We start from the raw sequence: 26,635 nt of genomic DNA on the forward strand, positions 1-26,635 counted from the left end.
TGTTTTGGTGCCCATCAAAGGAAAACATCTCCTTGGCAAACATAGCGAAGCTATTCATCACCTTCAGAACCTCTCTTCCCACGCAGCAATTTTCAGTGCCTGCAAAGGAAAAAAAAATAACAATAAATGAGTGAGGCTCTTGGCTGTGCCTGCTGCAGCATCCCTGGATAGGGCTGCAGGACCTTCTCCAGCCCAGTGTGGGAGAGGACATTCCCCAGCCAACTGCTTGGATGTACAATCTGTCCCTTTCCATCCCTCTGTTACTGGGACACCAACGTTGGGGCTGACCCCAGTTCCCTGAGCAGGGTTTTTATTGTGGAAAGAGGGAAAGAGGGCTGGGAATGAGGAGGTGGTGGGATAAACCGTGCTGCCACTTCACGGAGAGGAGAGGAATGGCTGCTCAGGGCTTAGGGCTGAAATGACCCCCTGCCTTGCTCTTCCCCATCCCAACGCCACGTCCTCATCATGAAAACCTGTTAGAAGGAGGTTTACTCCTGGCTGAACCTCCCTCAGGGATATCTGATGCCATCTGATCCACAGCAGCTGGATCAGCCCTTCCCACAGGGAACCACAGCTTGGCCCCAGTTCAGCATCTGCCCCCGGGCTGGGGACTCCCCAGCCCCAGTTGGCAGCCAGCCTTGATGCCACCAAAGTTCCTGGGGACTTTCCAGGGCTTCCCAGCCTTTGGAAGGACTCACATTGCATCAGCCAGGCCTGGAGGAGATGCTCAGTGACACCCAGGGATCTCCTCCTCCTTCTCTTGGCTTTCAAAGCTTTTCCTGCTTTGTATGTTCTCCAGAAGGCCGCCAGATCTCCCTGGGGCACTCTTGGTGCCACTTGGATGGGAACCTCCTTGGATCAGACACTAAGAAAACAAAAATCCACAACTTTTTTGTCCTCAGGCAGGTAATTAGTGGCTTGGGCTTTGCCTACGCCAAGCCAGTGGCTCTGCAAGACATGACAGGTCCTGGGTTTTCCAGACTTTTCATCAGCTGGCCAGTGGCATACATAAATCCCAGCCCAGGAAAATCCTGGATGAGCCTTTGCTGTTCTCCACAGTCCCAAACCCCAGCACTTTCCCATCAAAGCTCAGCACCAGCAGAAGAACTACGCTCAGTGCAGGGTCCTACCTGCTCTCCAAAAGGTGATTCCCCACTCACAAGTCCAGCTTGGGCCTTCTAGCCCCAGCAGGACATTTCAGCCCCAAACAATGATGAATTTTTGGAGAAGCCTCCATTACCCAGCGTGGCTGTGGCCAGGTAATCCCATCACCACATCCTGACGCATTTTTTCCCCAACACCCTGCAGCAAAAGGGAAAAATCCCCCACAGCCTTTGGTCCTCCCATCCCACCACCTCAGGCCAGCACCAACTTGGAGGCTTCCTGACCTCCTTGGTGCTCCAAACATCTCATGGGGCTTAGTGGATGGCCTGGGGCTGGGTTGCTGTGTCCTGCTGGATTTGACTCCAAGGGATTGGGGATGGACTGAGGAGACAGCACAGGATGCTCTCACAGCCTCAAAGCTTGGAGACACCATCAAGACCTGGGATGGTTCTAAGTTGGTGCTTTCCCTAAAATCCCTATCATATCCCCACAAAAATGTGTGGGCAGCACATGGGGAAGTCCTTCTCCATGACAGCAGTTCAAAAGTCCAGAAGGAAAAAGAAATTTCAGAGGAGAAATCAATAAACTTCTCCTAAACGTGGTTTTAATTATCATTGTTGATGCAGACTTCAATGGAGGAAGGAGAGAGGAAGAGGTGAGGAGGAGGAGCAGAGGCTCTGATTTAGCTCTTTGCAATGTGTATTCGTCTGCATCTAGCAAAGATTGAAAAAAAACCAAAAACCAAGAAAACCCAGATGTTAACACATTTTGCAACCCAAAAACCCATGGGGAAAAAAGCCCCAAATCCTCACATTCCTGCACAGACGTCCATCAGCTCCTCCCAAACACACATGGCCACTGCTGACATCAGTTCCAGGAGAGCCGCAGGAGCTGGGAGGTGTTTTGGGGCCAACCTGCCTGTTTTGGAAACACCTTCCTCATTTCAAGGGCGGTAGCGCCAGCTCATCTCGGGCACGATCCCCTCCTTTATCTTCGGCTTCCCCATCGCCCCGAGGCTGCTCCTCCCAAGGTCATCCCACTGATCCATCTGGGTGGCTGATCCAGATCTGCCCAGCCAGGAGCGCAGCTTCCCCTCTCCCCTCCAGGGATGGATGCCAGGCTGAGATAAAGATCCACTGGCTCCAGGGAGGGGGATGGAAAGAGGTTCTCCCATGCAAGCACGAGGCGGGGGGGATCATCTGCCATCAGGACACCCGCTGGGCCAAAGAGCCCCAGGGCACCTCGCGCCCATTGTCTGGGCACGCCTGGAAAGGGGGAAATTAACAAAAACCGAGATAAAACTGTGAAAAACACCGATCACTTGTTTTTTTTTTAAAGTCTTCAGAGTTTATTAGTAATAGAATAGTTATAAAAAATAGTAATAAAATTAGAGTAATAAAAATTTGGACAATGAGGATTAGGACACTGCGAGACAATAAAAAGCAAAGCATTACGGACGTCCGGATGTTTTTGGGCACTGAGCTGCCAAAACCATGCCTTGTGAACAAAGGAATAGCCCTTAAAAGAAATAGCCTGTTGCATATTCATGTATCTCATACATGATGCATAAATTCCTTGCAAATTAAGAATTTTTCTGGTTTTTGTCAACTTCTTCCCCTTAATCCTGGTGGTTCCATAGAGATGGAGAGAAGGTGAAAGAATGTTTGTCTTTTCCGATAAGGAGGCCGTAACTCTTTATGTGCCCTGTCGCTGTAATTTCTATGCAAAGAGTTTCTTGATTATATTTTATCCCTTTTCTTGAGCTAGTAAAAAATATCTTACATTGCACAGTTTCTATTTTAACATTATGTTATAACCTAAAACTATATTTAACACACTATTTAAGAGAATTAATACAGCATAACTTTCTATCATTACACATATAATATTCATTTTAATATTTGCAAAAAGCCAATCATAAAATATGCATTTTTCACAAAACCAAGAAAAAATTAGCATAAAATGTATACACAGCCAGGAGAGGAGGGTGAGAGAGAAGCTGTTGCACTTCTGCAGGTATTTCTAAAACGTCTCTCCAGAGCCATGGTAGGAGAAAGCTGATTTTCCTCCAAAATTTTGTGCAGGCTGAGGCCAGCAGAGAACCAAGACCAGTGGGAAAAACAAACCCAAACCTGTGGCGTTTTGCATCTCATCCTCTGCTGGGCCTGGCAGGATGCTCAGGAGAGTGAGCCTCAAATCCCGGCCCAGAAGGGTCCATCCCCACCATCTCCTGATTTCCACAAGGGAAGAGGAGATGCTGGCACGGTGGAACCTCAGCTGGAGCATCCCACCGGCACACCTGGGTGCCACGGGAGAGCTGCTGGCTCCGGGAGGATGGGAAGGGGTCATGGGGAGGAGCCAGAGCCGAAGGACAGCCTCATGCCCGGCACTGGCCGGGTCGGGACGCGGCCGGCCAGGATTTTCAGCAGCTGAGTGAGCCAGCAAAGCAAACAAGAGAAAAGAGCTCCCGAGTCATGTAAACAAACAACCAATTAAGAGATGAAATAAATCTCTCAGGTACATAACCTTTCTATTTAAACACTCTAGGTCTAGAAATGTTCCAGCGCATCTGACCCAGCTTCGCCTGTGATCTCCCTGCCGAGCTCCCGCAGGATGAAAGGGGCTGGGTTTCAGGGAGTGACTTTTCTTCTGCCTCTCCCCCCACCTAATTATATTATCCTTTCCTTCTTGTGTTGGTTTGTTTCAGAGGGAAAGCCCCCAGATGCTTCCTTCCGCATCCCCTCCTCAGCACAGAGCAGGACCTGCCTCCCTCCCCATCCCTGGAACAGGACTGCCTGCATTGACCTGTTAATTATGGAATTTAAGGCCGGTATAGAGGAAACGGGCTAAATCAACCCAGCAGCATTAAAAGAGCAGAGGGAAGAGAAAAACCAGACTTTAAAAGCAAGGCAGACAGCCCTGGGAGAATTCTGGGCGAGAATGAGGATGCTTCTTCCACAGCAGGACAAGGCACAGAGGCTTAAGGGGGTTAAACCCAATGGCTGTGTGTGGGAGTGGTGTTAATTTTACTGGGGTTTCTGTCCCCTGCAGCTCAGAGGACCCTCGGCCAGCTCCCTCCTTGGAGCATCCAACACCCCATGAGCTGCCAGATGTCCTGCCCGCTCTGGGGCTTCCCTGTGCAGCCACTGCTGATTCAGGACAGCGAGGGACTCGCCCTGCTGGCTTCAGCACAACCTCTAATCCCAAGCTTAACTTTAAGCCCAGGTTTGGGGTCCCGCAGAGGACAGTAGTCACACAGCCCAGCCGAGGTTACCACTGAGTTATGCTGACTCTTTCCAGGGATGGGGTGGGGGGGTGCACTGTTTTAATTAGTGCTGACAAATTGCTTCAATCCACACACCTGCAGAATTTTGTTACTCAAAACTAAGCGTGGAGGCTGCAGGGATAAGGACCATTTAGACGAAGCATCACTAATTAGTTTTTGAGAAAGAAAACCCTTGCTTGGTGTGAAAAATGCATATTATATGATTGACTCTTCACAAATGTTAAAATGAATACTATATGTGTATGTTGGAAAGTTATGCTGTATTAATCTCTTTTAAGTAGTGCTGTATTAATCTTTTTTAAGTAGTGTGGCAAATAGAGTTTTTAGGCTATAGCATAATATTAAAATAAAAACTATGTGATGGAAGATACTTTTCATAACTAGTGCAAGAAATGGAAAAGATAATCAATTCACATTATCCTATTTGGATAGAGATATCAGCAACAAGACACCAAGATACCAAGAAAAGAATTATTGCCTCCTTATCAGGAATGCTCAGACTTTGAGGAGCCAAGAAAATTGATTTACAAGATGAGGGGGGAAGCTGAAATTAAGCAGAAACACCCTCGTTGGAAAAAAATGTTTGAATCATGTATGAGATATATGAATATGCAATAGGCTATTGTTTTTAAGGGGTAATCCTTTGTTAGCAAGGTGTGCTTTGGGGCAGAGTGCAAAGCACCTGGATGTCTAAAATTCTTTGCTTTTATTGTCTCTTATTGTCCTAATTTTTATTACTATTTTCATTACTATTAAACTTCTAAAATTTTAACACAAGTGAATGGCGTTTTTCACACTTGACACCAGACTAAGGAGCTCTTTCATCCCTTGGTGATGGTGTTCCATATTGAAAAGGCTTTTATTGAGGTGCTTGATGTACCCCAACACCCCACTCTGCCCCACCAGCAGGTGCACAGTCCTGCAGAAAACATTTGGGGACAGACACCACGTATTTGTGAGTCTGCTTAAAAGACTAAAACACCTCCTTATTTGGAGGCCAAACATGCAGACACAGCCCATGTGCCATGGGATGGAAAGGGGATGGAGAGGGATGATGCAGCTTGGATATATCTGCATCCCTGGCAGGGAACAGTCCCCAAAACTCAGCAGATCAGGAATGCTGGGTGACCCCCCCAAACCCCACCATGCAGGGATGCTGGGTGACCCCCCCAAACCCCACCATGCAGGGATGCTGGGTGACCCCCCCCAAACCCCACCATGCAGGGATGCTGGGTGACCCCAAAACCCCACCATGCAGGGATGCTGGGTGACTCCCCCCAAACCCCACCATGCAGGGATGCTGGGTGACCCCCCACAAACCCCACCATGCAGGGATGCTGGGTGACCCCCCCCAAACCCCACCATGCAGGGATGCTGGGTGACCCCAAAACCCCACCACGCAGAGCTGCTGGGTGACCCTGCAAACCCCACCATGAAGGGATCCTGGGTGACCCCCCCAGAAGGGTGACCTCCCCCAAACCCCACCCTGAAGGGATGCTCAGCAGTCCCCAAACTCCAAACTCTGATGGCACATGTGGCACTCACCTCCAGTGACAACCCCACCCACCCCAGGGTGGAATTTATGAGCAAAGACAGGAACAGAGTTAAAAATAGCCCGAAGCCAAGAAAACCTGCACACACAAGGAAGTGAGAGCCCCAAAGATAGTGCTCCCACTCTTTCACATCTGAGCTTTCAGTAATCACAGCTGCTTTCACTTCCCCTTCGCCCTCTGCCTGTTCCTCCACTACTGGGTTTTGGTTCCTCTCCGCTCCCCCATCACCCTCCCCTTTCGGAGGCCAACCCTTCAAAGCACTTCAGCTTTTATTTCCCTGGGGCGCTGCCAGTTTCCATGTCCCGGCTCTGGCACGACAGTGCCCTCCGAGGAGCTGGGGATGTGACGGGGATGTGAAGCGATGTCCCTTCCCTGCAGTGATCCAGCTTGGATGGGTGCTCTGGGAGAGGATGGATGCTGGGTCAGGGGAGGGAGAGAAGGGTGAGGAGAAAAAAGCAGAGCAGCTGGAGCTCTCTTTCTCCATGGCTTTTCCCAGGTATTTGACTTCCAACAAAGCCCCAGCAGACCCAACAATTTAATGATGATTATTTTTAAAGAGCCGGCACAGAGAGGCGGTGCTGGAGGGACGCGCTGGGCTTTGTTCTGCTTTGCAGCGGGAGTGCCGCTGCGTGCAAGCGCTGACGGAGGGTCAATATTGACTTTGTGCTGAGGCAACTGGCGGGCTTCACGGGCTGCAGGCATTTGGGTGCTCCATCTGCACCCTGCCCGCACCTCAGCAGCTTTTTTTCCCGGCACCAAGAGCGATTTCCTATCAATGAAAAACGCTGCTGTAAATAACATCCACCCAGAACATCTCAGAGCAGACTCACCCCGAGGGTATGCAGGATACGGACTCCCTGGGGATGCTGCAAGAGCAGGAGCTCCCCGCCCTCAGGAAGGATATTCTGGATGGGAACAAGGGGCAGAGGTCTGCCTGTGCGTGCCTTGGCACATTCCAGAGCTGGAATTCCTTCTGATAATGGCCGTGTTCTCTCACCACAGCCAGATTTTGCTGCCTTTATAAAGGGGCTGTGTTTGCCAGGATGGCAAACGTGGTGTGTTTGCACAGGAGGCAGCAAGAACCAGGTCAGGGCTTCCCCTGCCACCCTCATTCCCACTGGTGAAGGAAATCTCGGCATGGCATCGGCTGCCCAAGCCATGTGCCCAGCACGGCGCTGCCCAGCAGAGCAGGGGGATGAAGGGACAATGCTTCCCTTGCCTGCCACTCACACAGGAGCTTGCTTTGGGATGGCTGGCGTGGCTCCCAGACCCCAAGCTGGGTCCTGATCCTCGGGGAAGCACAGCAGTGCTCTGGAGCCTCAGGAGCACAGTCAGCCCTGTGCAAACACAGCAGCTTGGGCCATCAATTATCCCCAGTTGGGAAGTTTGGCTGACCCACGTCCGTGGAGTTTATCTGGAGCCATCCCATGGCCTCAGAGCTGCAATGTAGTTGGGGGACAAGATCCCCTGAAGCAGGGATGGGAGGCTTTCAGCTATTTTTTCAGGCACATGTTCTCATCTTGTCCCTTTTTACGCCTGATCCTCTCTCCCAGGGCTTTTGCCAGCCACATTCCTTCAGGTTGACGTGGCTTTTCTCTCCTCCCTCATTCTTATCACCCTGGAGTTCATGAATCATATTTCTTTAAAACTATAAACCACCCAAGCACCCCATGGAAATCAAGCGAGACAGAGCAGAGCCAGGCCCGGGGGCTCAGGCTGCACTTGGGGGTAACAGCTCTCCTGGGGAAAGGCTCTTCCAGCCATCCAAGGAGCCACGGAGGAATAAATCCCTTTTACAAAGCTTTTATCGCTGTGCTGGCCTTCCCCAAGCTTGCTTTGGCACTGCCTCTCCTGGCACGCTCACCCATTGCTGGAAGAAGGGTGGGGCAGGGGGGATTTTTGAATACTCCTGTGGGACCAGGGGGACAAAGGGTCACTGGGCTGCTCTCCCCCCACTGCTGGCAGTGGCCAACGATGACCTGCCAGGGGTTGAGTGCCATGGGACAGGGGATTGGAAGCACCCAGGCACTTCCTGATTTCAGACTGAGGGTCTGAAAATTTGGGGTCATACTTGCTAGAGCCTGATTTTAAGCCTCATTTTAGGAGTCTCCATGCAGAGCTCATTTCCCATTAGGATCCCAGGAGCCTGTGGTCAAGAGTATTTTAAATTTATCTTTACTGTGATGACTAAAGTGACCTTTATTCCTCATCTCCCTGGACAGCACAAAGGCTTTTTGATCATTCCATCCCCTTTATCCCACTTTCCTTGGAATCAGAAGAGTGAGGTACAGCACCAAAGGCAGCATTCCCAGAGAAAAAAACTCCATCTCCATGTAAAGGACAACATGAGATCCCATGAATAAAACCTCAGGGTGAGACCTTGCAGGGAACTGCCCCATCACATTACTTCAGTCCCCTGTGCATCTCTGAGCATCCCAGCTCCAGGGAATTCAAGCTCTAATTAAGCTCAATTACTCCTGGAAACAATTTTTCAAGCACCCACAAGGCAGGTGGCCAGGGGAAGAACCCTGCACCTGCAAGTTTTAATTGGGAGGTTGCCCCACCAAAGTTAAGCTATCTGTGTTGCTGGTGCCAAGGAGTCTGTGCCCAGCCCTGCTGGGTCTTTTGGCAAGCACCTTACCACCAGTCAGGGTCATGCAGCTGCTTCCCAGCATCTCCCAAGTCAGGAGGGCTGGCCAGACAAAAAAGTTAAGCACATGGAAAGCAAAACATGAGGGCAGAGGTTGGAACCACTGCTATCCCTTTGGATCATTTCCCTTTCTCACTGTCACTGCAAACTTACAGGAGGAAGATTTGTATCTCATGGTGGTGTTTTGAACCCTACCAGAGCAAGGAAAGGAAAAAACCTACCAACACCTCCTGTTCTCACTTGCCACCGCTGATCTGTCACCCTGTGGCAACCCCTGGCCTCCCCCAGTGCCTGGCTGGGCTGTGGTTGGGGACAAACCCACTTCCTGCCACCTCACGTGCTTTGGGGATCTGGAGTGGGCGGCATCCCCGCGCCCGGCGTGGGCGGGTGCCAAATCCGGAGCCCCGGGGTGCAAAGCCACTGCACCAGGTGCATCACAGAGACACCACTGCTCAAAGTCTAAATATGGGGAGGTTTTGTCACTTTTTTCAGATGTTCTTTTCCTGCTGTGGGCTTCCAAAATGGAGGAGTGGGATGGGACAAGCACGTGAGATGATGCAATTCCCATCCCAGGTCAGGCTGGGGAGCCAACTCCTGATCAAAGCCAGACCAAAACAGCACCACAGCATCTCTATCCTCCTCCAGTGCTCCCCAAATCCAAGCAGCAAAGGGATCCCAACAAGTTTGGGATGGGAGGGAAGCAGCCAGAGCCAGGGATGCTGAGAGGCACGTGCAAGCCCAGGAAAGGAGGTGGGCTGCTGCCGTCGCTCAGCTTTTGTCCTGGCTCTTTATCACTCCCAAGCCATGCTGAGAGAAACAGTTTTAAACGGGATGAATGAAATTGCAATGCAGCAGGATTCATGGGAGTGCTGCCTCAGTCATCCAAGAGTTTCATGGGAAAGTGAAACAAAAAATCAGCGTGTGGCTCAAAAAGAAGAGCTGAAGGAAAAGAAAAAGCTCATGGGAAGTGTGAACCTGGGTCATGCACAGAGCTTCAAGGGATGGAGGTGGAAGCCTGAATGCCCTGAGGGATCCATCCCTCAGCACCTCCTGGTGACCTCACTGACTAAAGGAGAGCCTGGCAGTGCCTATTCCCCAAGCTGGCACAGAGCCCTGGTTTGGAATCAGGTCCTTCATCACTACCCCAAGCCTCATCCTAGAAAAGCACTGTCCCAAAGTCACCTCCTCGAGCAGTCAGGGCTTTCCCCAGCTCTACTCCTGCTCTTTCCCACAGGGAGCAGCTCCTCCCCACGGGCTGCTGCACCGTGTGGGGACCTGTACCTGTGCCAGGCTGGAAGCTGCTCCTGCCTCTCACAAGGAGCTTAACTGTTTCTTCTATTTGCCCTGAAGGAAAGGTGGTTTGGGCACAGGTTTATCCCAGCCTGGAAAGCTACCACAACCTGCTTGCAATGAAAAAATCACAGCAGTTGTGCAGAAGATCACTTGCCAACATTTCTGGAGCGGCTCAAGGCAGCAAAGCAGGCTTGGAAGAGAGGAAGGCTCTTATCAGGAATGTGGTGTTTTGTCCTGGGATAGAGGAATCTCTGTTGGATTTTCTGTGCTGCCAAGTCAGGGAGCAGGAGGAGGGATAAACAACTCCAGGCACAGGAGATAGCCACGACAGAACCCCAAGGACAAGTGCCAGTCGTAGCGGCCAAAACACACATTGCCCTGTGAGCAGAAGAAACACCATTCACATCAAAACTCATGGAAGCCAGAAACATCTCTGCTACTGTCAGTGAGCTTAAGGGAAGGTCCTCTGAGAGACTGAGAGCTGGGAACACGAGCAAATGATGCAGGTCACTCCATAAATCCTGGCAAAATGCAGAAGTCACAGCCACAACGCCACTACAGCCCTCTGTGTGAGCCACAAGCTCTGCTCACACCAGGATCCTTCTCAGAAATTGTGACTCCCTGGATTTCTGTCAGTGGAAGAGCCAAAACAGGGAAGGTTCAGAGGTTTTATTTGTGTGGGATGGGTAAGTTAAGCAAATCTAACCTAGTGACCTCTCCCCTCATGCACAGCAGGCTGGAGGTTTCCCTCAGAGGCAGGGTGCACGTGCTGTACCAAAGGCCTCAAATTTGTTTGGGTTTAGTCAAAAATGAACTCTGTAGGTCAGCTGTGCTCTGCTAGAGCAGTATGTTCCACAGTTCCCATTCCCTTCAGGAGCAAGAGCGTGTTCCCAAGGAAAGGCTGGGCTGGGGGAGCCCTGCCTGGTCTGGCCCACAAGGGCACAGGATTTCCCAATTTATTCATGCCAGGCAGTTAATTTTCAAGCTGAAAAGGTGATCAAAGGTGAAGTTTCACTTCATTTCTATGGGAAACACACAGCCTTGGCTTTCCATGAGGGCCTGGCCTGCTTGTTTCCTGCCTGGGGCACCCAGATGGGCAGCAGGCACCTTGAAATGAGGTTGATATCTGCATCCCTCTCCAGTTAACAGCTATGAAAGGGCAAAAGGACTGGAGAGCTCCTTTCAGTCAATTTTTCTCCATATCTGATAAAAAACCCTAAGCAGACACCACAACTTTAGCAAAGATACTGGCTTGGAACACTTCCCAAAGCAGTTACAAGAGGCAACTCATCAGGGGCAGGATTAAAAACTCCTTTTTATTAAATTCCCAGAGGGAAAATCTTTTTGGACAGTGACTCCTGCTGGGAGGAACATGCAGCCAGCACAGCTATGGACCAAGATTTGGAGAGCAGGAATAGTCCAGGAGACACTTGCTAGAAGGGGCTGCAATTACCCTACACCAGAATTTGCAGGGCCTTTTCCTCTCTAGAACCACCTTCTGCAGCCTGCCCAGAACAGAGCAGGTGTGAAGCACTTGGGGCTGAGCAGCCTCAGGAACAGTTACTCCCAAAATACCACAGAATTTTCCACACTAAAGCAGCACATTCTTGGCTCTGGTTTTGAAAGTCTGTGGTGAAGCACCACATTTCAGTTTGGCACCAGCTGGAAGACAACCGTTGGCTCCTTGTGTTGAAGAGCAGCTAAAGGTATGCATGCCATGGGTACCAGGGCAACTGAGCCCAGCTTCCTGCTGGCTTTATCTCCAAACCATCAGGAAGGCACAAAACCATCATTTACATGCCAAAACATCAGCTCTGCCTTGGCACATCCCGTTCTTCAAGGATCCTTTTAACTCTTTCCACGATGGTCCACACTTCTGCCATGGCACCTCGGCCTGCAGGGCAAGAGCAAAACCACATGGTGAAATCCAGGGTGGAGGCAACCAAAAGAAAGTGTGTGGAGCAAAATTCCCTATCTCACCTCCTTTCTCCAGGGTATATTTCAATTCAAAATTGTGTCTTTTCAGCATCTTTCTGAAATAATCTTTGTCTATACAAAAGACTTGACAAATCCATACCATTCCCATGACTCTGCCTGAGAGACAGGACCTCCATTAGAGAAAGCTGTTGTGGATTCCCACCAGCCTGAATCCTGGGAGCAACTCTGGGAGAAGGCTGAGTGCTGGACAGAACAAAATGGAAAGGCTTTTCCTTTGGGCCTGGTTATCTGCCAGATGAACATCTAATGTATGTTGTGCTGCTGCTTTCCTTTGGATCAGTTTTTAACTCCGATTCAGAATTTTAAAGCCTGGGATGATTAAATCACCTTGTCTAACCTTCTGTGCTCAACTCAGCACTGGGAACTGAGGCCATTCACTCTTCTAATTTGCCTGGAGCTGAGGAAAGATGCTTCTCCCACAGGTATTTGTCTCTTTCGGAAGACTGAAAGGAGTCTCTCTTGATATTTCGTCCTGCTGGCTAATTAATCTCATAACTTACTACTAAGCAGAAATTAGTTCTGAGATATGTCATTTTCCTCTTTTTCAGACCTGTAAACCCCAGGAGGTCTGGAGCATCCTGTGGACAAGCTGCAGGCAGATTTGGACCCTTCTGCTCTCCTAAGCTCAGGGAGAAGAGCTGCACCTGACAAGAGACACTCCCTCTGCATGGTTTGGCAGAGCTACACCTTTCCAGAACACTTCCAAGGCCTGCCTTCTTCCTCCACCACCCCCTACTCCAACACCTCTGGCAATTCACTGCTGGATTTTTAGGTTTAGCAAAGCAACAGCACAGCACATGCCTACAGGTGGAAATCTGCCAGTGTGCCAGGCTCCAGAAATCCAGCCAAAGAAGACAATGGCAGTGTGGAAACTATCCAGTTAAGAAACTCAGTTTGGTATTCTTTTTTAGCTGGACTTTCTGTCTAAACCACTCTTTACTAAGGGAGAAAAATTCATCAGGTAAAACTTGGGTGCAGTGAGGATCTGGTGCATTTCAGGTGAGACCCAACCACATGGGGTGAGGAAGAGAAACCTCCTAGAGCAAAACAAACCACAACATCAAGAGACAAAACTGGTGCAAACTGAGTCTCTCCTGCACCACGTGTGAGCTTTGCTACGTGCCGCTTGTGTGGAAACCAGGGAAACCCCTGAAGTGGATGGAAGCCGCAAAACCAAAATGAATGTGGAAGAGGCTGTGGGGTGAAAGGCCTGAGAAAAGGGGAAGGGGTGAAAAAAAGTCAGTTGTGGAGACTAGTTTGGTCTTCAGAGAGATGGAATCCATTAGTGCCATGCCAAAGTCTCCCTACAGGCTGCCAGGAAAAGTGCTGCTGTTTGCCATCAGGAAGATCTTGTTGGGAATTGACTCACGAGCACAAGTGGAGTCCAGTCAGATGAGGCTGCTCCTGCCACCCCTTCATCCCTCTCCTCCAAGCTCCTTCAGGAGTTTGCTCTCACAACTGAGACAGCTGAGCTGGATATGAAGAAATTTGATGTAATCATGTCTAGAATCCCAGTGGAAGGCTAATCATCCAGGACACTTCAACTGATGTCTGAGTTACTTGACTACGCTTACCTAACTGTAAATATTTCTTAGATTTCAGTTCTGAAAGTACAAAACCATGGAGGCATTGCACCCACCTAAGGATTCCAAAACTAAGCCAGGCCTAGAATTTAACCACAAGGGACATTTTAACAGCCTGTCTTTCTCACAGACTGTTTATTGGACTGACAGGGTGGCTAAAATCCTGCTGGAGCCAGGGCTGTTACACAGAAATAGGTGCATAGTACTGTGCAGGCTGTCGCTGGAACTGGGGGACGTTTTATAGAGATTTGCCCAATGAAATTTTAATAAAAAAGCAAATACATTTATCCAAATGGTTTGTATCAAAACCCTTTCCAAAAGTCAAAATACCTCAATTTAAAGCAGCTATTAAAATTCAAATGAGACCATTATTTTTTAGCACTGCAAGCTGAATGTATTGTGGAGCACTTCCTCCACACCCCTCTTTCACTTCACAGAACTCTGGTGTCAAAACCCCAAATCCAAGCTTGTTTGGGAAGCTAAAAAGTAACCCAGGCAACAACAACAACAAATGTTAAATGTGTGTCCAGCTACATCTGCAAAGGGCTTTTCCCACTGTCTTGCACTCGGGGACAAGATTTAATCCCAGCGGTAGAGCTGAGGAACTGAGGCACAATGAAAACAGCCCCCAGTCCCAGCAGAGAGCAAAGTCAGGACACCCAAATCCCAGGCTGGTAACACTCACCACAGAACCTTCCTTCTTTTTGATCTACTCTCTTCCTAAGTGAGCATTTCTCTTCAATATCAGGCTCAGCTGGAAGCTCTTAAGGCTACTTAAAAATTAATGACAAGAGATAACACTGGGCAAAGCTTCAGCTTGTTTGTACAAACCGTGGCAGTTCAACGTCTCCGTGGCCATACAGAAAAAGGCAGCACATCCCTCCAGGACGAGGGAGGAAAAGGGCAGGAGCCACAGAAAAGGACTGACCTTCATCTCCACACACGAGTTTCTTCACCACACAGGGGATCTCCGTGTAGCCAAAGCCCTTGAGCTGCTCCACCTGGCGAGCTGTGATGGGATGCTCCCACATGGCCGTGTTCATGGCTGGGCAGAAGAGCAGGGGTTTGCTCAGGTCCCACGCACGGATGACACAAGTCTGCAGGAGAAGCCATGGCAGGGCTTGGATTTCCTCACTCCTTCCCATCCCTTTGCTGCACCTTTCCAGCCTGGCTGTTGTTTTGTCAGTGCAGCTGGACTAACCCATGGGCTGAGACGATTTTGTAGCACATTCCAGCCAAGCTCATCTCTGACAGGCAGGAAAGATGAGGGAGGCTACCCAGAGGATAAATCCCACCCTGCTCCAGCCAGCAGCCCAGGCTGGAGTAAACCAAGCTGGAACAGGATGTGTACAGACTGTGTGGGAGACAGAGAAGCCGAGAGGTGGCCACAGATCATACTGGCTACAAAGAAACCCCTGGGGCAACACTTCAGATAACAAAGCTGAACATTGAAAGTTGGCAATGAGTCTTCCTGACATGAAATGCCAGCTGGATCCTTAACTCCCTGCTAGGGAAGCAGGGCTGCTTCCAGGATACAACAGAGGAGAACACGAGCACATATGGGCTGCTGCAGGAGATGCTGGCAGGTTACAAGGCATCTGGCAGCTCCCGTGTGCTACAGGCAATCAAATCTGACTCCTCAGCATTTCCAGATAACCCAGGATCACCTCATCCCCTCGGAGAGGTAAATGCTGGTTGCTCTTAGTGCAGTGTCCATTGGATTCCCCAGTCCTTGCAGCATTTCAAACAAAGGAGCTTCCAAGGAGAGTCCTTACAGGAACCCTGCCCATCCTTTTTTATACCCTGTGACTTGAACCTTTCCCAGCCCAAGGAAATCTGATGGAATCTGTTCTGAACTGCCAACCAGCACCTCCAGCACTCACTTTCCTTTCCTGGAGCTGCCTCTTCCCTTCACAAAGCTCTCAAAGATTGGCAGGAGCCTGTGAAACCACACATCCCTGACATCCATCCTGAGCTCTTCCCTCAGCACACCCCCAAGGGACCCAGAAGGACAAGACATTGCTTGTCCCTCCCACAGCTCTTTCTGGCTTCTCTCAGATCCCCAGTGAACTGCTCTGGGTGGATTTTGTTCATTTATATGCACTTCTTACCCAAAAAGCTGTAGGTCATGCAGATCTGCAGCTTCCTGAGATCTTTCGTGTGGTTAATGCCTGGCCACAAAACATTCAGCCCTGCTGAAGGTCCCCAGCACCCAGCAAAGAAGCTCACTCCCTTTTAATACAGTTTCTGATTAGGCTGAAGAGCCTCAAGAGCCCTTTAAATACCAAAAAACAAGCCTGAACAAGAAAAACCCTGTGTAGCTGAGGCTGGGAGGTAAGTGGGCATGAGCATGTTTGAAAGTCTGTGCTATGTTAGGTGAGGGAGGTGGTGAAGTGGCAGGAAGTAAACAGTTTTATCTGATCTCACAGGTGTCTTTCCAGATTGCATTGAAAAAAACGTAGTGGAACTCGAAAGGGAGTGAGCATGTGTTTGTGTTTATGAGTGACAGAGTGAGAGGATGGAGGCAGAAAGAAATACCACCCTCCAGAAAAAGCAGGGAAAACAAAGCAGGGACTGGGAAATGAGATGAGAGACAGAGAGCCGAGGAGTGGGAACAGATTAGGTCAGGGAAGGAACGAGAAGGAACAGGGGAACCATGCTGGGGAAGAGAGAGACAAGCAGATGAAGGGGGAGCAGAATGTACAAATCTCACTGTTGGTGATGCTCCAGAAGCACTGAGATTCCATGGAGGCAAGGTCAGGCAGTCCTGAGGGGTGGCAGCAGTGGCAGGCAGAGCCTGGGTACTCACCAGCAGGTTGTCACAGATGCCATTGGCAACCTTTGCCAGCGTGTTGGCATCCAGAGGTGCCACCACCATGAGGTCAGCCCAGCGCCGGAGCTCAATGTGCAGGACGGGGTCCGAGCGGCCCTTCCACAGCTGCGGGGGAGACAAGGTGGGCAGCACCAAACCCTCACACACCTCATCAATCCCACCCCAAGAAACACAATTCCTGATGGAATTCTATGGAATTATGCTTATGGAATTCAAGGGACGGCAGCGGATCAGCAGATGGGGGGATCCTTTCCCCACAAGACAATTCACACGTCTGACAACCACAGGTTTCAACTCACAGCAAAGAGCTGTCCCCATCCACAGCATCCCTTAGCTTTGTAATTATTCCTAAGAGCGCCATCCTTCAGCCAGCTGAGCCAGGCAGGCCCAAACCAGGGGTAGATTTCCTGAGGAACCCACGTGATTTATAAGCTTCGCATCGAAGTGAAGCTGCCCACTGGCTTCTCACGAGGTACAGACCCCTAACTGAACAAGTCACTTTTAATTAGAATGCACAACCCTACTCACACCCAAAGCAGCAAAGGGAACCCTCGTAAGTACTGCAGGGAACGGTGTCCTGTTGCCTTTCTCCATGATGGATGAGGTTTATCCAGTTTGGCACTTCTCACCTCTCTCAGCTCTTCGAATCACAGAACGGTTCGGGTTGGGAGGGACCTTAAAGCTCACCTTGTCCCATGGGCAGGGACAGCTTCCACTTGACCAGGTTGCTCCAAGGCCCATCCAACCTGAACACTCCCAGGGATGGGGCAGCCACAAATTCTCCTTGACTCTTTGAGTGATTATTTCTGTTTTCTCTAAAGCCCTGAATTGCTCAAGAGAACCCTGCTCTTAAGAGCTCAGTTACCTGGGAAAGAGTCCTGAGAAGCAGCAAACAGCATCAGGTGCCTATTCCCCAGAGGACACCCAACCACAGGCCAGCACGGGCTGCGTCAGGGCCACAAACCGCTCCTCCTCTGAGTCACAGGAAGCCACAACAAAAAGGCAGCATCCGAAAAGCCAGGCCTTCCTGAACACCTTTCCCACCTCCTTCACTCATTTCTATTCTTTCTTGTCATTCTACTGTCAGAGGGAAGGATCTCACAAAGAGATGCTGAGCAGGCTGTCACAGTGAGCCCAGAGGAGGCCATCAAGCTGATCAGAGGGATGGAGCACCTCTCCCATGAGGAAAGGCTGAGAGAACTGGCAGTGTTCAGCCTGGAGAAGAGAAGGCTTTGGGATGACCTAATTGTGTCTTTCTAGTGCCTGAAGGAGCCAACAAGATGGAGGGACGCTATTTGCAAGGGCCTGGAGCAACAGGACAAGGGGAAATGGCTTCCAGCTGCCAGAGGGCAGGGTTAGATGGGATACTGGAAGAAAATGTTCCCTGTGAGGGTGCTGAGGCCCTGGCACAGCTTGCCCAGAGAAGCTGTGGCTGCCTCATCTCTGTAAATGTTCCAGGCAAGGTTGGATGGGGCTTGGAGCAACCTGGGATGGTGGAAGTGTCCCTGCCCATGGCAGAGGGTGAAACTGGAGGAGCTTTGAGGTCCCTTCCAACCCAAACCATTCTGTGATTATTTCCTACCACAAAGGCTCCGTGCTTGCTCTGCAGTGTGCCAGCAGACCTCAAAGCCTGACCTGCAGCTCTTCCGTCACCCCACTGAGGGCTCCTCAGAAATAACTGCCTGAGGCTGTAGCACCCTGGGATCCAGTAGGTATCCACCAATCCCTAAGACTAGCCAGGAAGTTTCCCAGCTGTTGCCATTGGCGTGTTTCTGTCCACTAAAAAGTGATGCTCATGTGTAAGCAGGAATAGGGGTAAGGAAAGAGCACCTTGCGCTCAGATCAGCACTGCAGAGCAGGGATGAAATGTATGGAAAAACAAATCTCGATGCTTGTACAATGAACCTCTTCATACTCAAGGAGTCTCAAAGTGTGTCAGTAAAACTGCAGTGAGGAGAAAAAGCCGTTTCACAGGGAGCAGAGATGTTCACAGCCCTGACAGCTGAGCTAAGGAGAATGAAGCTGCTGCCTGTATGACAGATATGACTCATGACAAGCACCAAACTTGCTCACCATGGGTCTGCAGTGCTTGTCTTGACATTTCCTGACACTCCTCTCAGAGCAGCTGAGCCTAGGGTGGAGAGAGACCACTGCTACCCTCCCTGCCTGCTGCAGGACAAAATCCTGCAATGCATCAGGGCAGCCTCTCTCTTCCTCCTCCTTTACAGCACATTCTTCAAAAGCCACATTCCAAATATATTGTACTAGACCAAGGAGTGAGTCTTGGCTCAGGTTTAAAAAAGAACTAAGTGTGGTTTCTTGCAAGAAAACTGAAGAGGAATGCTTCTATTTGCAAGAACAACTCACCTGCCACTCCTCTTCATCACCATAGAGGGTCACAGGAATCTCCTGGGCATTGTAGAAATGTTTTGCTCTCTCAGTAGTGACCACCTTCACCTCGAGCTAAGCAGAAAGAAAAAGACCACTGGTTAGATTTGAGGACAATTCTGAAGGTTTTGTGGCTTCTCAGAGAGCCTCCTCTATTCACAGCTGAAAGGCCAGGCCACCACAGGCATCTGCAGTAGACAGAAACTCATTTCATGTCTACCTAAAACACCTTGGTCCTCACCTGCCAAGCAAAAGGGAAAACCTCTGTGGAGGTGAGTCCATAGCACAGGGTTTCTGTGCAGCAAACCAGTGGCTTCCACAAAGAGAGGCTGCATGACAAGTATGACTCATGACAAGCACCAAACTTCCTCACCATGGCTCTGCAGTGGCTGTCTTGACATTTCCTGACAATGAACACATGAGGGTTCTCTCTGAAATCTCAGATAAACCTGCAAAGCCACTGGAACCTTCACTTACTGGTGTCTACTGGGGAAAGCCTATCCCATCCTCCAGGTGTTTATCTGACACACACTTACAAAAGGTGCTCAGGTGAACCTCTCGTTTCCTCCTGCAGAAATCTTCCCAAGTGGAAAAGGGGCCTTTCCCCTGTTTTCTATGTGTCCTGCAGCTCTGATAAATGTTGCCAACAGCTCCTGCCACAGGCAGTGAAACAGAGGTGTCCTCCACATACCAGGGTCAGCCAGTGTCAGCTCTGCATGCCCTGACTGCCCATGTGGGACATGGAGCTGAATTTCCAGCTGCAATTCCTCCCAAGGGTGTTCCTTAAACTGGTCAACATCCAAACACACGGATGGAGCACTCTGAAGAATGGTAATGAGGAAGATGAACCTCAGGCTGCTGATTAGAGTGAAAAATACCCCTTTTCCATGGTATTGACCACTGCCTGCTCCTTCCAGCAACTCCCAGAACCCTCTGCATGGTTTTGTTGATCTGGCAGTGAGATGGGGAGAAATCAGCCCCACCAGCAGCTCCTTGCTGCTGGTAAACAGTGCCTTGAGGTAGAAAACCGATGAGGCACTGGGTGTGTGCACTCCTTGCTACAATCAACTGCTGGAAACCTCCAAGCTCCAAGAAGCTCTCTGCAACAGCAGTAGTGATGTGACAGAGCACATGAATCCAGCTCCCAACACCATTTATTCCACTGGGAATGAGGCAGTGTTAGCTCCTTGCATCCTATGAGACTAGAACAGCTGGGAACAGTGGAAAATCCCAGCCTCAGCATGTTGTGGCCACTGGTAATTTCCCCCACTTTTTGAAGGAAAAGTGACAGGATAATGCAGCTGCACGACACATTTTTGGTACTGTACATTTGCTTTTCTGCCTCTTCTAAATGTGTTTTTCTTGAAACACCCCTGACGGGGAATGACAGGTGTTCATAGTGTTTTTGAGCATGAAGATCACACTCACAGGCATTAGCTAAGTGTATTATTTCCATGCTAACCTCACCCCACAGGAAGCTGCTCAAGCCAAGCAGCGACACCCACAAAGGCGCTATTGCTGCTCTGCTGTGCCACAGGCCTGGGGAGAGGTGTTAACCTCAGTCTGCAAGAAAACTTATTTATTTATTTGAGTGGTTTAAAGGCCACTGTGCAGTTTGAAAGAGGATGGCTGCTCTCTGAAATGCTACCACTGAAAAAAAAAAAAATTATTTCTTCCAAGTATAAGCCCAGGACTAGGGAAGAGCTCTGACTGTCAAGCACTGCATTCTACCATTCCAGGCCAGAACATTCCAGAGGGATGTTCAAGGAGTCTAAGTGCCAGTGGCTGGAATCCCACCACCCCCCAGGAAAGTTGTTTTGTGAGTTAAATATTCTCCCTAATGAAGGTTTTCTGCAGGGGTGGGCTCCTGGTTCCCTCGTTCTCAGCAAGTCCTTCAAGTCCCTCCAGCTACACTGAGAAGAGGCCAGTTTTCTCAGGATTACTTCAGCCTACACAGTTTATTCTTTCTATTTACCTGGCACACCCTCTGTTTGCCTGTGGATATCTTCAACAGCAAAGGCAGTTTGGCCTCACTCAAACTCCCTCACTGGAGACAGTTTAGATTAGTTAAAGGTCTTTGGCTTAAGCCAAATCTCCAAAACAAACTTTACCATAAAGCTGCTCTCCTGTGCTCAGGCAACGCTGCTCGTCTCTGATAGAGGATTCTCCTGGCACAGCCCTTTCTACTCAGGGTAAGGAGGTGCACGTGGTTATTTTTTAATGGCCTTCCCACTTCTGACAGCAAAATCTTTCCAGATAGCCTGAGTACATGAGCTCCTCTGTTAAACGGCACCTAAAAGCTGAGGCAGAGGCTGCCTGGCAGGTGTACAATGAAGTGACAGGGTGTGGTTAAAATCTGAAGTCCAGGTGACATCCTGGAGCCTCAAGAGCAAAAGATTTTGCCCACCAAAAAGCGTGTCCTTGCCTTTCTTTAACCTAGGATCACAGACTGGTTTGGATTGGAAAGGAAATTAAAGGTGTTCCAGTTCCACCCCCTGCCATGGGCAGGGACACCTTCCCCTATCCCAGGGTGCTCCAAGCCCCATCCAGGCTGGCCTTGGGCACTTCCAGGACAAATCAAGGACAATTCAAGAAAAAGGCAGTGAGCTGTCACATCCACTGGCACCCTCGAGGAGGTGTGAAAGTTTAATGAGCAGCAAAAGCATTCTGCCAAGTCGTTCACCACAGACCGTTTCAGGCAAAACATCAATTTACACTAACCACTCTGGTTGCAAGCCTGTGACCACATCTCCTCTGGTATCACAACCGTATTCTGCTCCTGTCCTGCCTGCTTTGTAAAGTTCTGCTCCAGCAGTAAAGAAATACACGCAACAGCCTGGTGCAGGACTCAATAAACACCATGGGTAAGTTACACTGACTCAGCAGGCCTTGAAATCACAGCAGAAATGAGTAAATAACTTTGATTAATAAGCTTTTATAAACTACTGGATGTCTCATTTTTGCTTTTTCTGCCCTAAAACCAGTGGCCACAAAGTCTGCACTGGATGTCACAGACCCCTGGGGCTGCACAGAGCTGGAGTCCAGCTGTCTGCAGCTTTTAATTATGAAACAAACACTCAGAGAGAAGCAAAGTGTTTGAGCCACCTTCCTACCACAGGCCATTTGCATTCTGCCTGCGACCTGCACAGAAGGATGTCCCAAGCTCCAGGAGCAAAGGAAAATGGACAATAGCCAAGCTAATCCAAGAGGGAGAGGATTAGAAGATCTCTATCTCTGGCTTTGGGCTGGTCACCCCATTCCCTGATGTCATTTTTTTTTTCTTTGTCCTTCTTATTTCAGGCTGGGACCTTTGACCTCTCTAATCACATCAGGCTAAATCATAAATTAACTGAGGCCTCACTTTGCTACATGTGCTGAGCTCACCTCCAGCACCCTTTCCAGCTTGGATAACAACAGTATCCAGATAAACCAGCACCTCCTCTGCTTCTACTCAAGGTACCCACAAGGTACAAACTCCCAAGTCATCCCAAAGGATATTCATGCAGCAATCTCATCAATAAATCTGCAGATTTCAGTGCACCTTCTTGCCCCTGCCACTTTTTTCTTCCACTGCTCCAAAATATTTCCTCCATTTCTAAAAAACTAGAAGTTTTCTATGTTTAACTTTATCCTACAGCAGAAAAGAGAACATTTCCCTCCCTGATCAGTCACCAGTGGCCCCTGCTGGGCACCTCTGTTACTCCAGAAAACAAACAGTAAAAAAATACTACACAAACACATATAGCAGCTTGTGTTCTCCATTTCTGGTTTTACAAGGTGTGTTTTCCCTTTCTGGATCACATTTGGAAAAGCCATATCCCACCCATGAAAAACTGCAACACCCTGGAGATTTCAAGTTTCAGAAGCATCACTTCCATCTGCAGCCACATCTGATAACTTGACTGACAAGGACAAACTCCAGGGGAAAAAAAAAAAAAACATCCAAAGCAAAGATGTTTTCAAGTATGAAATGGTAAGAAAGAAGAAAGGGAAAAAAAAGATTTTTTAAAAACAGGTGGAATCCTCCTCACAGAAATTTTTGAAGTTAGGGGCCCCAAGGAGGAACTTGGGGCAGAACTTCAGCAGAAGCCACATGATCACTCCTCAGAACCAGGGTAACTCCAACTTTACAAAGCTCCACCAACAGCTTCACTCACCCCAGGGATTTTCAGCAATTCCGCGACCAGCAGGGGCAGCTTGAGGGCAGCCACGCTTCCAGTCACTCCCACCAGCACATGGAATCTTTCCTGTGCCACAGATGAGCTGTTTCCTGCAGCAATGCCTGCTTCTGGCAGGGAGATGGGCTCCATGCTCCAATCCAGCTGTGCAGGCACAGGAAAACAAAGACACTGCACTAAGAGAGCCTTCAAGCACAGCTCCAACCCCAACACATTCCTGAGGGGATCTCACCTGGACTCTGCAGGACCCAGAGGCAGCCAGAAAGATGGGATGACTCTGGCTCATGCCCCAAATGTCACTCATCCCACAGGGATTTCCAGCACCAGCAGAACTTTAAGGGCAGCTCAATGTTTAATTACATTTTTCTCTCAGATACTGGGAAACAGACTCCTAAACCTTGAGCAGAGAGGCCACAAAAGCGCCCTGGTAAAGTTCATGCCCTCCAAAATTAAGACTCCCACATGTTGAACACGGTCCAGAATTTAGGGCAGGTAAATAAATCAATCTGGGATAAAATTTTACACCAAGTTCTCTAAAGGCAAACAAACCCCTGCTGAGTTGCTTTCCCTCTGTAATCTCTGGTGATTAATAAATGCACAGAGGTGTCTTAATAATTAAAAATGTGGGGCCTCTCTGCATGCACAACCAGCTTGTTTCTCACTCTGTTCCTAAATATTAACAGCAGCACTAGAAATAATTCCCTAGCAGCTCTAATTCTGCTTCCTCCTGGCCTTCCTATGCTGCTGCCGCACTGATAAAAAACAGAAATTATCTTTTTTTTGGTGGAGAAAACAACACAAGTGTCTCAAATGTAATCAATTAATGATTAAGTAGCATAGAGCAAATTCAGTTATTGAAAAATCACTGCAAGCAGTGAAGTTTGTTCCATTTTAGTGATGTCCTTGCTGCTCAAACTGTTTGGAATCACTTTGGGTGGAAAGAAGAGGATGGGCACAGGCTGCCCTGATTTTTTGGGAGGAACTCGGAGGCTGGAGAGAGGAATTTCACAGGATCCCCGCCTGGTTTGGGTTGGAAGGGAAATTAAAATGATCAAATCCCACCCCCTGCCACCTTCCACTGAAAGCCCAATTTCAGCTCTGCTGATTAGCAAGGCTAATGAAGAGGTGAGGAAATGTAGCAGGACATTGGCTGAGAGATTTTAATGCTACCACCACGCTCCACATATGTGAAAAACGAGAATATAGCCATATTCTATGGCTCTACGCAGATATTTACTACATGTATCATGCTAGGTTGGAAAGTTATGCTGTATTAACATTTTAATAATAGAGTAAATGTAGTTTTGTAATTAAAATTAAGCTGTAGTAGTTAAAATAGAAACTATGTGTGTGAGATATTCTTTTTGTTAGCTCAAGAAAAGGAGAAAATAATCAAGAAATTCTTTGCACAGAGATAACAATTACAGAAACCCCTAAATTTTCCAGAGGAGAGGAATTTATGGCTTTCCTTAACAGAAACAAACTTCTTCAAGCCTGACTTGGACTCGAAGGCACCTGGGAATTAACAGAAACTTTTTGACAAGTACCAGCCGAATTTCTTGTTTTAAATAAAATATATATATAATCATGAAGTGTTTTGTATATGCAACAGGTTACCCCTCTTAAGGGGTAAATTCTCTTTTAACGGGGTCCTTTTTCTGGCTCATTTTTGTCCAGAAAGAGGTACCCAGCCCGGGCTGTAACTCTTTGCTGTTACTGTCTCATTAATCGTCCTAACTCTAATTGTCTAACCTTTATTACTATACTTGCATTATTATTTTTATAACCATTTTATTTTTATTAAACTGTTATAAATTTTTAAAACAAGCGATTGGCGTTTATTACAACATAGTTATCTATATCTGATTAAAATCAGATTATTAGTATGATTATTTATAATTAATTAAAACTATGATCTACTTAAAGCATCCTTTGGGTGTTTCCAAAACGTCGACAATTAATTCTGCTGAAGCATCCACTAATTAAAGCCTGGGTATTAAAACGTAAATTTTTAAGTAGGAAACTTTCAAAATGGCTATAAAGTAATGATAAAAAGGATAAAAATTACAAAATTAGGAAACAATTATTAAAATGGTAAAATAATGGTAAATACGGTAAAGCAATAGTAAAAAGTCGAAATTTTAAAATGGTACAAATCTAAAAATAGCGTCAAAAATAGCAAAATAGTGGTAAAAATTATAAAACAACAGCAAAGGATTATAGTAAAAGCTGCATGTATAATAATATATGTAATATAACGATAAAAAAGTGCTGGGCCGCGCTTTCCTCTTACCCAAACACAGCTGTGGGGAAGCAGCCACTAGAAAACAAGCAATATACAGGCCCTTAAGGGTTAATTAAATCGACTTTGAATGCGGTGGCGGTGCCGCAAACGGCTCCAAAAGGCCGCACGCCAGCACCGAGAAGGCGCGGGGGTCCCCGGAAGGTGACAAACAGCGCTGCGGTACCGCTCCAGGCGGGGCCGTGAGGGGAGCGGGGCCGTGAGGGGAGCGGGACCGCGGCCCGCGGGCGGACCGGCAGTGAGGGCTGCCGGGAACGGGCGCACGCACGGCGCTGATTGGTGCGCGCTGCTCCCGCTCACAGCGCTGATTGGTGCGCGCTGCTCCCGCCCTCGGCGCTGATTGGTGCGCGCTGCTCCCGCCCTCAGCGCTAATCGGTGCGCCTTGCTCCCGCCCTCAGCGTTGATTGGTGCGCACTGCTCCCGCCCTCGGCGCTGATTGGTGCGCGCTGCTCCCGCCCTCGGCGCTGATTGGTGCGGGCAGTGCGCGCGGCCGGCGGGAAGAAGGGGTGTTATGGCGGCCCCTCACGGCCCCGTCCCGGGTTATGGCGGCGGTGCTGCCGCCCGGGAGGGCTTTGTGCCGCTCTGTGCCCCAGTCGTGCCCACGCGAGAGATCTCGCCAAGGGCAAGCGGGTGGCTTCAGGCTGCTCAAGAAGCAGGCTTAACGGGGATTTGGGCTCGTGGCAAGGTTTTGGCACGGAACAAAAGCCAAAAAATCTCGGCGGTAGAAGGCGTGTGAGGAACGGGTTGAGGAGAGGGTCTGAGGTCACCCGTCAAGTGACAGGGGTGACATCAGAGCCTAGGAAAGTGCTAGACAACAGGAGTGAAACCTTTCCTTTGGGATTCAGGGCAGCCACACAGAGTTGGCAGGGGAAGGTGAATTAAAGGATTGAGTATTCATTGTCCGAGGCACAGACAGGACGAGGGAGAATGGCTTCCCGTGCCAGAGGGCAGAGTTAGGTGGGATACTGGGAAGGAATTGTGCCCTGGCACAGGTTTTCCAGAGCAGCTGTGGCTGCCCCTGGATCCCTGGAAGTGTCCAGGGCCAGGCTGGACAGGGCTTGGAGCACCCTGGGACAGTGGAAGGTGTCCCTGCTGGAGGAGCTGTAAGGCCCCTTCCCACACAAACCGTTCCATGATTATGCAGGCACAACAGATCTGGGGCAGCATGTGGTGCCCAGCCCTTTGCAGATCCAGCTCAAAAGTTATTTGGACATCCCTCTGATATTGGCTACGAACAAGCAGCAAGGACAGCAAGAGGCAGAGAGAGCTGTGCTCTGCCGACTGCAGGGCATGGAAGGCGACAGGGAGACCTCAGGAGAAGCCCGGGTGTGTTCTATGAGAGGCCTCTTGCCCAGCAGCAGGAGCACCCCATCTCTCCCACCCCGTGGGCTTTAGGAGCACCACGCTTTGATCACACCCACATCAGCCCCACCTGGAGCAGGGACAGCTTAAAACAACCAAGGTGAG

The 26,635-nt window shown here is 49.2% G+C and overlaps 1 protein-coding gene across 8 annotated transcripts; it reads right to left on the reverse strand.

Moving 5' to 3' along the window:
- Positions 1 to 9: 9 nt before the first annotated feature.
- Positions 10 to 25,371, reverse strand: PPCDC (phosphopantothenoylcysteine decarboxylase). 8 transcript variants are annotated; one of them, XR_008438949.1, is made up of 9 exons: positions 25,160 to 25,371; positions 23,099 to 23,263; positions 22,846 to 23,010; positions 18,668 to 18,763; positions 16,277 to 16,405; positions 14,396 to 14,564; positions 14,153 to 14,237; positions 13,254 to 13,356; positions 11,704 to 11,780 (listed from the first exon to the last, which is right to left on the reverse strand). XR_008438949.1 is itself a non-coding variant. In XM_053988016.1 (7 exons), exons 2-6 carry the CDS (start codon positions 23,168 to 23,170, stop codon positions 728 to 730), a joined length of 600 nt encoding a protein of 199 aa, XP_053843991.1. In that variant the 5' UTR covers positions 23,171 to 23,263; positions 25,160 to 25,371; the 3' UTR covers positions 10 to 99; positions 699 to 727. The 8 variants fall into 8 exon arrangements, 5 of the variants coding, with proteins under 5 accessions (XP_053843991.1, XP_053843992.1, XP_053843987.1 ...); XR_008438947.1 differs by lacking the exons at positions 11,704 to 11,780; positions 13,254 to 13,356; positions 14,153 to 14,237 and adding exons at positions 10 to 99; positions 699 to 865; XR_008438948.1 differs by having other exon boundaries at positions 13,254 to 14,237.
- Positions 25,372 to 26,635: the final 1,264 nt, after the last annotated feature.

Source organism: Vidua macroura, chromosome 12 (assembly GCF_024509145.1).
Source record: "Vidua macroura isolate BioBank_ID:100142 chromosome 12, ASM2450914v1, whole genome shotgun sequence".
Classification (NCBI taxonomy): domain Eukaryota; kingdom Metazoa; phylum Chordata; class Aves; order Passeriformes; family Viduidae; genus Vidua; species Vidua macroura.

What these genes read in the sequence shown, in the direction of transcription:
- PPCDC (XM_053988012.1), bottom strand. Translation starts at nt 23,170, where the DNA reads ATGAGTGACATTTGGGGCATGAGCCAGAGTCATCCCATCTTTCTGGCT. An exon ending in GTGATGAAGAGGAGTGGCAG is followed by an intron (nt 16,406 to 18,667) that starts GTGAGTTGTTCT and finishes TCTCCCCCGCAG; the next exon opens with CTGTGGAAGGGCCGCTCGGA. An exon ending in ACTCGTGTGTGGAGATGAAG is followed by an intron (nt 6,713 to 14,395) that starts GTCAGTCCTTTT and finishes TTTCATTGATAG; the next exon opens with GAAATCGCTCTTGGTGCCGG.